Consider the following 16,927-nt stretch of genomic DNA (forward strand, 5'->3'; position numbering starts at 1 on the left):
ATTTGCCGAAATGTCGATAAGTCGAAATATCAATTAGTCGAAATGTAACTTTGCCGAAATGTCAATTTGCCGAAATGACAATATATATGGGAAGTATTTTAAGCATGTGAGCTATAAGACCGTTATCACTTTTGGCCTTTTTGCGACATTTCTGTTGTCCTTTGCAAAATGTATTTTCAGCTGAACAACGGGAAAGCAGCATGACTTTCAACACCCAGAAAAATGGCAAGCATGCATGAGTTGCGTGTGAAGTGAGACTCCGGTATGCGGTATGCCCATCTCCGTTAATCAGACTCGCTGTCTCTGAGCCGGCCTCGGAGCCACTCAGTCTCGCGGCTGTGGGCCCGCAGCGCCGGCCGCCGAGTAGTTAATCTGCACACGGCGGTAACCGCCAGGCGGTCTGTGTGAACCGGCGGTGGTTTTGCTGCATGCTAGCGGTGCTGGAGAGCGGTAACCCAGTTACGAGTCCCATATGGTCGGCCCGCCGCGCCGCGCCGCGCCGGCCGGCCGCAGTTAGCAGAGGACGGGCCTCCAGCGGACAGGGTGAGCGGACGGAGGACGGGCCTCCAGCGAGCGGAGGCAGGTGCCGAGTGTCCTCCGAAAATCCCTGCTAGTGGTAAACGAAGACAGGAAGTAGTGCTCTGTGTATAGGTTGGTGAAGTTAGACGGTACAGTGCCGAGACGGAGAAAGCATGAAGAAGTGAAGTAATCAGAGTGAATTAAGTGATGCTTTTACCTGGTATCAATCGGAACATACAAGTGAATAAGTGACAACGGTGAGAGAAATCAAAGCAAGACATGGGTTGACTGACTGGTGAAAGAGCCTACAAGTATATCAATATTCCAAGATCACTCGTGAGTGAAGCCGGAACACCGTCAGTGACAAACAGGAAGTGTCTGAGCGCGTGACACGGGCGCGTTTGGAGGCGTCTGAACGCCTAGTGACTGTCTCCAGAGATGAGGTCACGATGAGATGAGACGGCAGGAATGAAGGTCGCTCGTCTCGTGCTGTGTGTGGTGGGCGCGGCGGCACTGCTGCCTCGGGCGTCGGCCAAATTCCACTACGGCGAATACAAGACGATCGAGCAGATGAGGAGCGGGAGAGAGGAGACTGGCAGCCCTCTGATGAACCTCTGGTAAGAATGAGTCGTGCACTCTTCGGGCATGACGGTCATTTTCGAAAAAGTATTTGCAGCTTTTATTCTCGCTTTATCATTGATGACTTCTTGTCCTCATTGCAGTAAACTCGATAGATTGTCCAAGCCGAGCTATCTCGAGCGATCGGCCCTCTGCGAGCTCTGCACCATGGCTTCCAAAGCCCTGATACTAACAGCCCACGGGTCAGATGGTCACGGTTCAGTTGCGTCCCGCTGACCTCTAAACGCTCCATGTCCTCTACCCGGATTCCATCTGTCCTACCGTGAGCGATCCCACGGCGGTGCCTCGTCCTCCCAGGCCCGTTACACGCCTCACAGGCTCTGTGACGTCATCAGCATCCTGCGGTGGCCCGGGGCGATCTAGGACAGACTGTGGACGGCATACTGACCGATGAAAGCAGAACACTGGTAACGTTGCCAACGGTCAGCTTCCGGGGTCACGACCCCGACACACCGGGGTCAGATTCAAAACCTCGGCACACCCGGGGTCAGGACCTCGGCGGCTCGTGTGACTGCACAGTGCACTGAGGTTGAGAAGGGTTACCAGCTCAATGCAGGCATTGGCATTCAGCACTGCAGATCCCTGAGTGACTGCACTGAGTGCCTGAGTGACGGCACTGCACTCCTGAGTGCCTGACAAGTGTTTCCTTCTTAGAAATTTCAAGACAGTAGGTAGGTAATAACTTTAAATCTCAATTAATTTATTTAATGTCTCTGATGGACATCAGCATTTCCATGGCCGAGGTCATTTTCCTGATTGTCAGACTGTATCGGGTACTCTCCATTGTCCGACTCTGTCAGACTAGTTATACTTTATAGTTATACTTATAGTTATACTTTCTCTAGCTAGTATATAGAGCACCGCCAGAACGTGCTGAGTCATGTCCATTTGCGGCAAGTTGTGCCGAGTCATCATCTGCTTTCACGCTCTTTGCTTTCAAACCGTTCTTGATTTAAATGGACGTGAGTTATAACGGGCTAATCGAGGATGTCAGTTTCACTTGTAACACTTTTCGTTACTTAGGCGGCTTAGGCCATATACGCCATTTTCAAGAAAGCAGTATCTTATAAAAGTGTGTAGCAGTAATTTTTGTATGTCGTGTTTCACTTTGTTCGCTGCCCCATAATGCATTCATAAACTCAGGCATCATGTCGTCTCTTCTCAGGTCGTCAGCGATGGAAACGTTTACCAGCGGCATTTATCGGCTGCTGCAGGTCAGCACGGTACTCAAGTCTGACCTCGCTGACCTCTGGAAGTACCCAGACTACCCAGAGTACCCGGAGTACCCTCAGTACCAGCGGTACCCGCAGTATCCACGGTATCCAGAGTATCCGGAGTACCCGGATCTGGCATCGGCTGCCTCCGCAAGTCACGGCCTGAGCTTCATCGGAGTCTACCCCGACCAGGGAAACAAGTGCTACCGCTGTCCTGCAGACCAGGCTTCGGCTGCCTCCGAGCAGGTTATCAGTACGGAAAATGTCCTTCATAAGGAACCGAGCCAGGCGAGCACTGGGGCCTCAGCGCAAGCCGCCGATCCAACGTACCCAGATTACGGTTCATACCCGTCTTACGGCCAATATCCCGAGTACGGTTCGTATCCCGAGTACGGTTCATATCCCGAGTACGGATCTTATCCAACTTACGGCCCGTATCCCGAGTACGCTCCGTACTCAGATTATAGCGATTACGGTGACCGTGTGTCTGAAGAAGAGCGGGAGCCGCTGGTGGCTCCGTTCGTGCCTGGGGGAACCATCTGGATGGGGTTGAGGATCGTTCTGCCGGTGACGGTGACGGCAGCGACGTCGTCGGCACGGGAACGGGAAGCACAAGTGGAGGTTGGAAAAAGAAGTAGAAAATAGACTAGTGCGGATGTTTACATAAAAGAGAAGACTAATCAGCTGCCTGCTACAGGTTGCAATGGACGGGGATAATGAAGTAAAAGACGGACCGAGGCAGTGACATGGTAGTGCAGTGGTCGTGTCTCATGCTCGGGGATCAAAGTTTGATCATTGATGTGGTTATTGATCGGTGACCAGTGATGAATGGCCAATGAGCTATGACGAGTGACTATAGTGACCAATACCAAGTGAACGGTGGTTGAGTGGTGGCAAGTGACTCGTTTCCAGTGATAAGCGGTTGATAAACAATGATCAAACATACCATTGCTCAATAACCAGTGCATACAATGTTGCTTGCAACAAATGAATAAATAAATATCCATGATTTGTGACTGGTAATCGGAAACAATTAGATCAAGTGTCTTCGTAAAAGCGCGAAATGAATGATCATCATTCATCAATCTATTTATCAATGGCCATTGACCAGTGAACAGTGATCAATACCTAGCTATGAGCCTATGATCACCTATCATCATCACCAGTGACTAGCTGCATCGGTGTAAAAAATATTAATCAACGATAAGTGACGTAGTCACGTAGCTGTTTAGAAGTGCCCGATGACCGGCGTCAGTCAGCAATGACCGAAATGTGGTGAGCGCCTCATGAGTCGCAGTGAGCATCCAAATTTGGTAAAGATGAAGTGACATGCCGACCATGGATGAATTACAAGGAGCAGTGACATGACAAATAATCAATACCAGAACATGACGTTTTCTCGACGTTTTCTCGAGAAAATGACGTTTTCGTGACAATTGACATGAATGTCACTTTATAGTTCATGACATGAATTCACTTTATAATTCATGACATGAATTCACTTACCTCAGGTGAATACGATGGCCTAAAAAGCTAGCAATTTATCATGACTCTAGCAGGTAGTTCAACGCAAATTTTAAACCAAAACTTTTGATTTAATTAAGGAATAGAGAAGTCATAAAACGTAACTTGGTACGCATTACGCTATGACGGAAAAACGGACAGGCAGAAGGGCAGATGGACAGATGGACAGACGGACAGACGGACGGACTGACGAATAAACGGACACAGACGGGTCACGGACAGACGGACACAGGCAAACGGACACAGACGGGTCACGGACAGACGGACACAGGCAAACGGACACAGACGGGTCACGGACAGGCGGACACAGGCAAACGGACACAGACGGGTCACGGACAGGCGGACACAGGCAAACGGACACAGACGGGTCACGGACAGACGGACACAGGCAAACGGACACAGACGGGTCACGGACAGGCGGACACAGACGCATGTAGATGGACAGCTGGGACAGACAGACACATACGGAAAAACGGACATAGGAAGACAGACGGAAAGACGGACAGACGAACATATAACGGACGTCGGACGGATGGACAAACGGGCACGAGACAGGCAGCCATTGGTTGGTGGAAACTTGAAACAGACGGTTGTGCATATTGACGGGTACAGACGTGAGAAGAACAGTCAAATTGCCAGACTGACCACTGACCAGTGACCGATTAATGCACAGATGGACGGACAGACGAGCAGACAGACGGACGATTCACGAAGGAACGGACAGACGAACAGACTGACGGACGATTCACGAAGGGACGGACGGACAAACGGATAGCCTTGGACTTATCTTTCTAGTTGAGGTTTATTTGCCATTGGGTCTACAGTGCAGGGATATTTCTATATCGCACTCCTCTGAGATGCAAAATGAGATCATAGCATCGGACAGAGGAGCAGGAAACTTTTTATACATAGGTGTCGCTGCCATCGCTTCTGCTTCAGTTGTTGATGGTCAGCTGCGTGTTGGCACGTGGGCTGCGAAGCATGCTGTGTTGTCTCGATAGTGGTTCAGTGCCAGTGTGGATAGCTGCGTGATTTTTTGTTTTCGATTGGTACGATCTGTTTGGCCTGCGGACGGCGACGGACGACGGTAGCCCGTCTGGCGGAGGATAGCTGATAGAGCCGCCTGAGGTGAGTACCTAATTCCTGGCTTCACTTCGCATGCGTGTGCAAATGCAATCCTTCCTCGCCGCTCAATATCGTTGCCCGGTACTGGCGATTCGCACCCTTTTTCTTTTAGCCCCATTTCATACTGGCTGTCTCTTTCAGCTGCTTTCGGCAATTGAAGCCGGACATTAGGTATCATTGGTCGCATTCGTCGCTTTCGGACGCTGTGCTTGGGATGTAGCGACATCTATGCAGCAGGCCTACTAGGTGGTCCTAGGTGGTCTCTTGTACAGATGTCGCTAGAAAGCGCTTTGTCCCATTCTTGTATCAAGTGCAAGAGGAATGGACCATAGGGTAGTTCTGAGGTTCTGCACGCGGCTGTCCAATGGATCTCACATCCGCGACAAAAATGACATTGAGTTCGATGCTCTGTTTGGATTCCATGGGGAAGGTATATACCTATCACCGGGTGGCCTGTCGGATCGTGACGGCTTCAGCCACGGCGGAGGAAGTAGATATGCCTTTCGTCATTTTAGGACGTACCGGATGCTCCGCGGTCCAAATTTAGACGGTAGGTATAGTTCCGAGTCGTGGTATAGCTCCGCGTCAATCTCATTCAGCCCGAGCCAGTCTGCGATCAACGCTTAACTACGCTCACATGTTGACAAGCTATTTTGTTCGAATAAGTGCACAGTAAACGCACACCCCAAAATCAAACGGTTAGTCGGTTATTATAGCCCTAGGGGCCCTAGGTATATAGGACTTTGATTATAGCCGAACGTGACAAACTTGTCAAACTGTCTAAGCACAAAGGTTTCACATAGCCCGAAGATCAGTGCATTGTTCGTCATCAAAGCATTCATGAAAGTACTGTGTGATCTTTTTTTTTTTACAGAAGTAGCAAACGCTCATCTTGTCAACCCTGAAACTGTGCATGATATACCTAACATTTGAAGATTTGATACCTTTCTTTCCTTTGGTAGATATGAAGATATAGTGCTTGTTGGACATCTGATGCCTAACTTGAAAGTGAAACCGTTATAATTTCTTTCGTGACAGTTCGGCCATCTTTCTGCGACCATCGGTCGTACATTTAACCGATTTAACCGGGGACCGGGGCTGCACATCACTGAGTCAGGGGGAAGTTGTTATCAATCGAGGTCCGACGCTGACACTGAGTCCAGGGGAAGTTGTTATCAAGTGGGGTCCGACTGTCCCATCGCTGCTGTGTCCGGCCGTTTGTTCTCATTGGATCGGGCCGACAGCCGACACGATGCCGTCACTGTCCCAGTATATCACCATTAACGTAACGCGTTACATAATGGGACGTAATTTCCAGTGCCGAACTTTGCGTGGCCCGTTCTGGCACAGTGCACATCCATTAGCTCTGTGAAAAGGGCGCTCAAAGGGCCGCCAAAAACTCCCATCGAGTGGGGTGCGGCCGGGCCATCGTGGACGCTCGTGCGAAGGGGGAATGTACCACGGACAATTAACAGGACATGTCACACTGCTATACCTGCGATGAGAAATGATCATGCGACGAATATGACCGGAAATGAGCTTAATTGAATTATTGCTTAGATTAAATTGTGATCATAGTGGAACTACCAAGCAAGTCTGGAATAATCGTTAAAAAGTAATAAACTCTTTGCACTCAGCAAAGCTGCGATGTAACTTCAAACCCTCGAGCACCGATTTATGTTGCGTCTTCTGTTCCCATGTAAGTTTGGCAGCTTTTGTATCTCGATCTGAAATGCCTCGTTGCTTCACGATTTGCTGTCTAACTTTGCAATAACTGAATTTTAAATCGAAACTTGAGACAAATGGAGGCTTTGTCTTTCGCGAAACTTTGTTACGATATGTCAAAAACGAACACCTACACATTGGTTGCCGGATCCTCGGTAGTCCTTCGTTGTATTGGAGATGCATCGCTATTCCTTGATTATACGAGTAGTTGTGCAGCATCTTGCATGCCTCTATCATACGGACTAAATGGACATCAAACACCGTCTAAAGCGGCGGTGAAGCTGCAGAGCTCAGAAGTGGGTCTGCGCCCGCCGGACTTTTCCTTCCACGCCAGCCACCTCCTGCTTCGGTATTCCTCGCTGCGCCCACCAGGAAGCCTGCCTGCTCCGGGCCGGCGCGGCGGCGGCACAAGTGGCCGCGCTCAGCTCGGCGTCAGCACCGCTGACTTGCACTCCTCGCCGGCCGGCTGGCTCACGCAGGATGACGTGCACTTCTTCAGCTCACGCAGCGACGCGGACGCTGGCTCTGACGCCGCCCGTGTGAACGCCCTGCCCTGCGGCTACCCGCGGAGGCACGGACGGCCGACCGGCGCGGCTTGGCGGGCTCCGAGGCGGCCCTGAGAGGCTGGGTGAACGATGCTGCTTCTGACGGTGACGTGCCGATCGGCCTGTTCTGAGCTCAGCAGTTGATAGGAAGCAGGTGCTGGACCTCGAATTATACACAGGCCACAGACGACTGTTTTGGAGACAGTTTTATGTAAATCTCGTAGGGAAAAGGAAGGGCAGCCAGGCGACTGTTCCGCTGTCCCACACTAATTTTATTTTATCACACCCTCAGTTACGGATGTCGCCAGTCACTTTTCTACCACATCTGATGTTTTATGTTCTTCCTGCTCCCACCGATGTTCTGTCCCCCTATCGCTACTGATGTTGCTTCCGGCCTCCCCATCCTACGCTGATATCCCTTCCCGTTTGTCCCCTCGCCGCTGATACAGCGTCATTTCATGCCGCGGCGTGGCGCCATTCCACAAATGAGCAGCGCCTGAGACATTAGAGCCGCAGTTCCGGTCATTTAACCGGACCGCCATTAGCCACTTTTTGCCGGTGACGTCACCTCAGTGTAAGCGGCGCCGTCTCGCGGCGAGCAGACTGCGCCGGAAATCGCCGCGATCCTGCCGCGGCGACGTTCGATGCCCATTTGGAGCGGCCGTCGAAAAACGCCACCAGTCGGCGAATGGCCGCCGGCGGTCCATTTCTCACAGTTTTTGCGCGCGGCCTTGTCGACGTTCGTCGCTCGCGACGCGTCCTTTGTCCGCGTCGGCGCCGACAGGGGACCGCGCCGCGCCGCTGCAGCTCCGCGCACGGTAGTGGCTGAAGATTTATGGCACGCGCCCCGGCAGACCGGTTCCCTGTTAATCCACCCATACCGTCAGTGTCTATGCGAGATTAGGCATTTAAGCAGATTAGCTCGATAATCTCTGACCTGGCTCTGCCGGGAGGTGGTCGTTTGTTGAGTAATAAATAAAATTAGGAGCCGTTTCTCTAAGTGATGATTCCCTGAGTGGGCAACAGGGAAATTCCGTTTCTTCAATCGATTAAAATAGCGCGCTTGTAAGCATAAAATAAGCCTTCCCGGTGGTTAGGTGTGTTAGCGATTTTTTTTATGATTGGATTGCTCTTAAAAAAATGACGTGGGCACAAAAGGTCTCACTTTCGCGCACTGATAATTTAACGGTCCAGATAATGATATCCTGACATTCAAAATTAACTGAAACGTTATTTATCTGATCATGTCGTGTTAGGTGACCTTTTATGTGACCTTTCAGTTGACCTTTGCCTAGCTCAAAACCGTAGCATAGCAATGTAGTTGCACGGTGTACAATAATCGCTGTAATACCTGCTATTGAGGAACGCATTTCGCAGCTGGACAGCGCGTTTAGCCCTACAATTGCTCTTTTCATGTATAATTGAAAGGGGCAATAATTTATGTTACGTGCAGTCGGTCTACGACTTTCTGTTCTAATATTTCTGCTCTGACGTACCAAGGTACCTGAATTTGTCTGTTAGTTAATAGACTTATTTTGAAATAGGTACCTACCACCCACGATGCAAAAACCAGACATGGTAGTCAAAGGCATCACTGTTGGCCGTTGATGTAGTTGGAGGCGACTTTCTGTTGGCATATTAAATTATTGACTCGTTTTTTTTTTTTAGGTGAGACCGTCTAAATATGCACAAGGACGTGTTATGTATGGGTCGGCAAAAGGTATGGATATTGGTAAAGTGGTAATTACCACCCAAATATGTCATACTCTTAGTTTTCGTCTGCACCGAACTGTTCCACAACCGCCCATGACCACTTTGCCACGCTACTCTTCGTATCGCTGCCCCGTCTGTTTTCCCGTCCATCTATTCCTTCCGTTTACTTCTGTCCCGTCTGCTGCCGTCTCGTCTGCCACCGTGATTCTCAGTCGATTCTTGCCGTCGTCTCCTTCCATCTCGCCGGCCATGTGCCGATGAGGTGGCCCATTATGCCCGGTGACGGATCGGCCGTCATACGGGAGACGGACGGACCGTACACCCGTACGTACCCTCTACCTATGGCTCACCGCGGCGCCTCCTGCGTATGACAGTAGTCAGATTAGGTGGGGAACAGACCCCGGGTCCGTATTGCGGGACTCAGACAATGGTACGAGTATTGATGAAGAGTGATTCTGGCGCTGATGAATGATGTGGAGACGGCAAGAGAGTCTTGCTAAACATTGTCACAATAAGAGGTTCTTAGTACTTACCTACATTCTGCACATGGTTGAAACCGTAGTGCTAGCTTAAGAATCCCTATGCTTTGTATTTCATTCACGTTATTCCCCTGTTAGGCCGCAAGACAGGGATTCTATTTTCTAATTCTAAGTTCCTGTCCATTACACCTTCGTTCATCGACGTGCAATATTTGCCTCCCTTTAGTTTCCACGTTCCCTTTTTTCGTTCTGTATTCTTCCCGTGTCCGCCCGCTATTTTTGAGCAATGAGCTGCATAACCAATCTCCATGCCGCGTTCAACATATATCCTCCACACCATTATTTTATCATTATATACTCGTTCCGCGTCATCCTCCTTATCCGTTCCGTTTCACGCGTCTGTTCTGTGTCGTTCGATATCTATCCCTTCCCTTCCGTTCCGTGTCCGTTCCGTATCGTCTGATCCCTATCCCTTCCGTGTCCTTGTCCGTTCCGTGTCGTCCTCCTTATCCCTTCCGTTCCGTGTCCGTTGCGAGCCCGCCGCCGGACCTGTCCAGTGACGTCCCATTGATTGCAGTGCCGGGCCGGTCGCTGCGGGCCGCATTCAAAGCCCTGCCACCGCACAATGGGCACAGAAAGTATTTCATCAATTATAGCCGGGGTCATAATGGCCCCAGGCTAGGCCGTAAATTTGGGCACCACCTCCGACGGCGGCCATTGGTCGTTGCCATGACGACCTCTGACAACACGCCACTCTTTTGTGGTACGATTATCGACTCGGCTTTGCATACAAGCCGAAGCTACCTATGGTCGGCCCGGCTGGCCAGGCGTGACCCGCTGCACCTGAATGGGTCACTCAATGGTCGTGTTTGCAGCGTCTGCGTCTGTTTGGCCACCTCAGACGGTGTTTTTGGTAGACAAACATGGCGCGGGCGGTAAGTTCGCGGAACAGCCGGACCAACTATACCCGCCGACTTGTTTGCAGTGAATTGGACCGTTAATGTGGTCTCTCAAACAAGTACATAGACTGACATGAAGGCACTGAGATGTAAATAAATTTCTGTATTAGATCATGATCGATTAGTAGTTTGTTTGATAGAGTAGTTTGTCATGGTTACCCCCGTATAAGAAGTTGATCGTGGTTCAAATTTGCAAATTTAATAATGTGTGTTTTTTAGTGAGTCCATTGTTTGGTAGGATTCCTCAAGGTGTTGTGTTCGGTGGTTCAGTTGACTTTTCATAGACATTTCGTTCGGCATTAGCCTCCAATGACGTTTCGCGTATGAGGACTCTAATATTCGTTTCGACGACTCATTGATTCAATATTATTATTTCATTATTGCCTTCGTTTATTGAGTGTCCGCGGCACTGCAGTGAGATAAAACGAACGACAATCACCCCTGCTATTACATTTTGAATTGCACCGTATCTGCCTATTAGTGGCCGTGACTGTCGATTTGAGCGGAACAGCAGAGCAGTTGGAACGCCCCATTATGGTCTCACTATGATAACCCAATGTCCTCTCTAGCCTACCCCGGACGACGGTTTTACCCTTTTCGTGACAGCCAATTTTATTTTATGCACGATTACCATTGACACATTACTCACGACATTAATTATTACTCTTTATGGGCCTAAATTCATCTTACCATGGCGGCTGATTGACGCTGGAGCCGCCTGAAAAGGGTCGCCGCATCATTAACAACCCCATAAAGAAGGCGCGCTGACGGCCGCGGCGACAGTCGCCATATAGGCCTACTCGGGCCTTTGTCGCTGGACGGCCTCTGCAAACAGGCGCCGTTCCTCATCAGTCGCAGCCCAAACGGACGGCTGACGGCCAGTCGACGCCGGCAGCGCCATTTTTAACCGTCTCCTCATGTCTGCAGAATAAACATCTCCAGTGGCTGGGCCGATCCATCTTGTACGGGCGCCAGGGGCATCAGCGGGAGGCAGTGGGCACAGCGACTGAAAGAAGGGGACAGCAACTGAGAACAGGGGACATTGACTGTCGGCAATGGCTGTCAACAGGGACAGCACTGTCCACAGGGACAGCGACTGACTGTAGGAGACAGCAATGGCGGCGGAACACCTTCAATTAAGGGGGGCACTGCCGACTTTTGGTCCCATTCTTTCCATGCAACGCCCATAGGGCTAATGTAAAAATGTCAAAATCAAAGGGGGGCACGGTGCCCGGCCCCGGTGCCCTCCCCGTTCCGCCGCCTATGGGAGACAGTAACGACAGCAGGGGATAGTGACTACCAGAAGGGGACAGCGACTGCCGGAAGGGGACTGGGAACAGCGACTGTCAGCAGGGGACTGCATCTGCCAGCAGGGTACTGCTGCAGTCAGCAATGAAGTGCAGGCATAAAAACGGACCTTCTTTATCAGTATGGGAGCTGCAGCTGCATACTACTACAGATAACTTTCAGGGAGCAAACGTCACCAGCCGTCTGAAGGAGACAAACTATGGGGAGCAGTCCACAGCATTGGCGTCATTTATCTGTTTTAAGGACCTATAAAGCCCGTAAGGGTACAGATGCCGGCAGGATACCGCTTGCTCATCGCTCTGTAGGTAACCAAAATTATCAGCAGAAATCACAGAACATGACTCAATTTTTAGGCAATGTCATCGTAAGCATTTTCTATGCCTCTAAAGTTAGAAATCCATCATTCTCCTAATCCCTCCAACTCCTCCCATGCTTTATCCCTGCCACCTTCTTCTATTCTTACCTTTGCCTTTCCTCCACTCTTTGCAATTTGACCCGGCAGCCGTCTCCTTGCCACCCTGTCCCTTCCCCTCGTCCCAGAACCCTTCCATCCCTTCCTCCCACTCCGCCGTCCCGCTCCATCCCTGAACTACCTCTGCGCCCATCCTGCCGGTTCATTCTCGTCTCTTCCCTGCCACAGTGGCGGCGCTGATCCGTTTCCATCACCCGGCGCCTCATAAAGCGCTCGGTAAAAATGCATAAGTGCGGTCCCAGGTGTGGTGCAGGCCGGCCGGCACTCGGATTGATGACAGAGGCCGATTAAACGCCGCGCCGCGGCTCGATCGCGCCGCGCTGCCGAGACAGCGCGGATCGCTCACACCGACAGTCGCCAAATGAGACGACCGCGCCGCGCCGCGTTGGCCCCAGGTGCGCCGGCACCGCCGCACAATGGCACATGTCTGGGCGCTGACAGATGGGCCGCGCCCAAAACCCGCGCTGAAATGGATCATCCCGTGTAGTTTGCTATATTTCATACTGTCAAGTAAATGATGTCGTTTTGTCATATATGTTCGTAGATGCCATTTGTTGATGGCGCTTTTTGTTGACCTGTTTTGGAGTAATTTTATGATGGGATCCTAGTGATGGCTCACCAGGGATTCACAAAACTCTGTTGTGTCATTTTGTTGCGTGAGAGATGGTCTGGCAATGTCGTAAAAGTGAAGCCGGAAACTGGTTAACCTATGACGTTTCAGGGACCAAAATTAAATTGGCGTGCGTAGAGCACGATTTGGTCCCAAACGAAATTAAAAGATAGCCAATTATGCTGCAGAAATGACTTTTTTATATCGTCGTTCGGATTCAACGCACAATGTATCGATATGTTGAGTCGCCTATATCGATATGTTGTGATTCGCTTATATCGATATGTTGTTAGTCGCCTTTTGTATCGATATCAACGTGTGGGCCAATAAAGGCGTGACGTGTCACTTGCTGGCACGGCACGGAGCACGAAACATGGCGCAGCCTGTGGTGAACTTGCGGTTTTGATTTCTATTTTTGGTGGGTTAAAAGCAACTTGAAGAAGTGTAAGAAAGCGAGAAGAAGCAAGACAACATCAAGCAGTGATGTCTGGATTTACCCCACCAGAACAGTTTGATTTTACTTCACCAGAGCATTGGCCTCTGTGGCGCGACCGCTTCAGACGATATCGCCAGGCGTCAAAGCTAAATCTCGATGAGGAGGAAACCCAGGTCAGTGCACTTGTTTATGCAATGGGGCCAGAGGCTGAACATATTATTCTGAGCATAGCAGCTTTCCCTCACAACAATTTTGAAGCCGCTGTGCGCTGTTTTGATGGGTACTTTACCCCAAAGAGGAATGTGATTGCTGAGAGGCATGCTTTTGAGATTAGAACACAAGGCGCTTCCGAGTCGAACGAAAGCTACATTAGAGCAGTGCATTGCCTTGCCGAATACTGCCAGTTTGCTGACAAAAATGAAAGGATCAGAGACCGTCTGATAGCAGGAATGAAAGATAAAAATATGTCCAAGCAGATTCAGTTACGAGCTCTGGATTCAGATGTGACCCTTGAAGTTGTGGTGCAGATGCTTCGTAATCATGAACTCGTCCATGACCCGAGTACCACAGACAATGTGAACAGGATTGAAAGCAGAGCGAGATACAAGCCAGCACCACATCAAGCGAGACGCCCAAGCCAGCCTGGACCAGCTGTTGGACGAAGCCAGAGCCAGCCAGATCCAGCCTCGTCCAGACCAAGATCAGGTCGTGGACGAGCCGGCAGAGGATCACTACTCTCCACAACATGCAGGTATTGTGGAAGGAGGAGGCATACCAGTCCGCAGCAATGTCCAGCCCTGGGGAAAACCTGTTTCAAGTGTGGTGGCAGGGACCACTTTGCAAATGTTTGCTCGGGTTCAAGCCATAGAGTTCAGAGTGTCCAATGTGCCCCAGATACTGAACATGATGAGGATCAGGAGGAAGGTTATTTCCTTGGGGTGGTTGAAGGGCACAAGAGCAAGGACTGGACAGTTTCTGTTGAGGTTGGTCAAAGCCAAGTCAGTTTCAAAGTGGACTCTGGTGCAGATGTTAACATCATGTCTCTCCAGCAGTATGAGCAGATGGTGCAGAAGCCAGACCTGCTGCCCACCTCAAGACAGCTGACCAGTGTTGGTGGTGCCCTTGATGTCCTGGGAGTATTCAGTGCAACCATCAAGTACAAGCAGGTGAGCCTTGAGAATGAACATTTCTATGTTCTGGACACTTCTCAGAATCTGTTGTCACGCTCCACTGGAGAGAGGCTCGGAGTGATTGAATTCACTGGAGAGGTGAGACTGTCTCAGAATGTGTTTGGTCCAACTGGTTTGATGAACACATCACCAATCAAAATCAGGCTTGTTGATGATGCCGTACCCTCTGCTGTGCATACTGCTCGTAATGTGCCATTCCCACTGCTGAAGTCGGTGAAACAGGAACTGGAGAGAATGGAAGATGCTGGAATCATCAGGTCAGTCTCAGAACCCACTGACTGGTGTGCACCAATGGTGCCCGTTCCCAAGGGTGGTGGTTCAGTCCGCATCACGGTCGATTACAAGAACCTGAACAAGTGTGTGAAGAGAGAGATCCACCCTATCCCCACTGTGGAACAATTGACAGCTGAACTTGCAGGTTCGAGCATCTACAGCAAGCTGGATGCCAGCTCGGGGTTCTACCAGCTCCCACTGGACAGGGAGTCACAGCTACTGACCACTTTCCTCACCCCATTTGGCAGGAAGGCATTCCAGCGGCTTCCAATGGGGATAAACCTGGCGCCTGAATGTTTTCAGAAAAAGATGCAGGAAATGCTGGCTGGTCTCGATGGTGTACTGATATACATGGATGACATTGTTGTGTACGGTGACAGTGTGACGCACGACGAGCGTCTGCAGGCAGTTCTCCAGCGGATCGAGTCATCCGGGCTGAAGCTGAACAAAGCGAAGTGCGAGTTCAAGAAGGACAGCATCATCTTCTTGGGCCAGAAGATCAGCAGCAGAGGAGTGGAACCGGATCCTGCCAAGCTCGCAGCAGTGAGGGAACTGCAGGCGCCACAGAACGAGCAGGAACTGAGGAGCCTACTTGGAACCGTCAACTATCTGGGTAAGTTTGTGCCCCAGATTCAAAGCAAGCTGAAACCTCTAAACGACTTGTTGAAAAAGGATGTAGCCTGGGTGTGGTCCCATGTTCAGCAAAAGGCTCTTGACGAAGTAAAGCAGATGCTAACTGGTGCTCCTGTGTTAGCTTTCTATGACCCAACCAGAGAGACCATTGTGAGTGCTGATGCGAGCAGCTATGGCATCGGTGGCTGTGTGTTGCAGCGACAACCCGACTCCCAGCTGAGACCCGTTGCGTTTTGTAGCAGAACGCTGACCCCATGCGAGCAACGATATGCTCAAATTGAAAAAGAGTTATTGGCTGCTGTCTGGACATGTGAACAAATGCACATGCTACTGTCTGGTCTACCACAGTTTCGACTTGAGTTAGATCATAAACCGTTGATTCCGTTGATCAACTCAAAGAGCCTAGTCGACACACCTGTTCGATGCCAGAGACTTTTGATGCGTTTGACAAGGTACAATCCAGTCGCCACCTATGTGCCTGGAAAGCAGCATGTTGTACCAGATTACCTATCCCGGCATCCCTGCAAAGAGACCGACAATCTCGCCACTGTCTTGCAGAATGACGTCAGCGATTACGTGTCCGGCGTGATCGGCAGCCTGCCCGTGAGTGATCACCGCCTGGAGGAGATTCGGGTGCTGCAGGAGAGGGATGATGACATCTGTCGTGTCACCCAGCAGACTCTTCATGGCTGGATGGAGGGTCCGAGGGCCCTGCAGGACTACTTCAGCGTCCGGCATGACCTGAGTGTGGTGCACCTGCCGTCAGGCCCTCTGCTCCTGTACCGCAACCGTCTCGTCATCCCTTCGAGTATCAGGTCAGAGATTTTGAATAAGCTGCACAATGATGGCCACTTTGGTCTATCCAAATGCCGACAACGAGCTGACCAATCAGTCTGGTGGCCCGGGATCTCTGAGGATCTGAAGAGACATGTCAGCCAGTGTCAGTTTTGTCAGATAAACAGTCCACAACAGCATCGTGAGACACTCATACCGACTCCCGTCCCAGTGTCTGTGTGGAGTCACATTGCCTGTGACATCTGTCATCACAACGGTCACGATTACCTGATTACAGTGGATGTGCTCAGCAGATACCTTGAGATTCAACGCCTTCCCCGTCTCACGAGTTCGGCGGTAGTAGAACGACTCAAAACGCTATTCGCCCGCCATGGAATCCCCGACATGGTAACATCCGATGGTGGAACTCAGTTCACGTCACATGTGTTCCAGAACCTGTCCACCGAGTACGGTTTCCGGCATCGGATAACCGACCCTCACACGCCGTCTTCGAACGGCGCCGCTGAGCGCGCCGTAAGGACGGCTAAGTGGCTCCTCCGCCAGCGGGACCCGCATCTGGCGCTGCTCAACTACCGCGCTACGCCGGTGGAGGCGACAGGCCAGTCGCCTGCTCGTCTGCTCTTTGGACGCGAGATCCAGACTCGGCTTCCGCGTCCGCGGGTCGTCGAGTGTCAGGACTCTACACTCGACGCCGCGAGGAGGAGAGATGGTGAGAGGAAGGAGCTTCAACGAAGGAGCTTCAACAAGCATCACGGAGCTCGCGACTTG

General features: G+C 50.9%; 1 protein-coding gene across 1 annotated transcript; it reads left to right on the forward strand.

Annotated features, from left to right (window-relative positions):
- The first annotated feature begins 180 nt into the window (after positions 1-180).
- LOC122372732 lies at positions 181-3,408 on the forward strand. The gene is made up of 2 exons (XM_043350266.1): positions 181-1,136; positions 2,324-3,408. Exons 1-2 carry the CDS (start codon positions 988-990, stop codon positions 3,015-3,017), a joined length of 843 nt encoding a protein of 280 aa, XP_043206201.1. The 5' UTR covers positions 181-987; the 3' UTR covers positions 3,018-3,408.
- The last annotated feature ends 13,519 nt before the right edge of the window (positions 3,409-16,927 follow it).

This window comes from Amphibalanus amphitrite, unplaced genomic scaffold (genome assembly GCF_019059575.1).
Source record: "Amphibalanus amphitrite isolate SeventyFive unplaced genomic scaffold, NRLGWU_Aamphi_draft 001393F_arrow, whole genome shotgun sequence".
Lineage (NCBI taxonomy): Eukaryota > Metazoa > Arthropoda > Thecostraca > Balanomorpha > Balanidae > Amphibalanus > Amphibalanus amphitrite.

What these genes read in the sequence shown, in the direction of transcription:
- LOC122372732 (XM_043350266.1), top strand. Translation starts at nt 988, where the DNA reads ATGAAGGTCGCTCGTCTCGTGCTGTGTGTGGTGGGCGCGGCGGCACTG. An exon ending in AGCCCTCTGATGAACCTCTG is followed by an intron (nt 1,137 to 2,323) that starts GTAAGAATGAGT and finishes GTCTCTTCTCAG; the next exon opens with GTCGTCAGCGATGGAAACGT.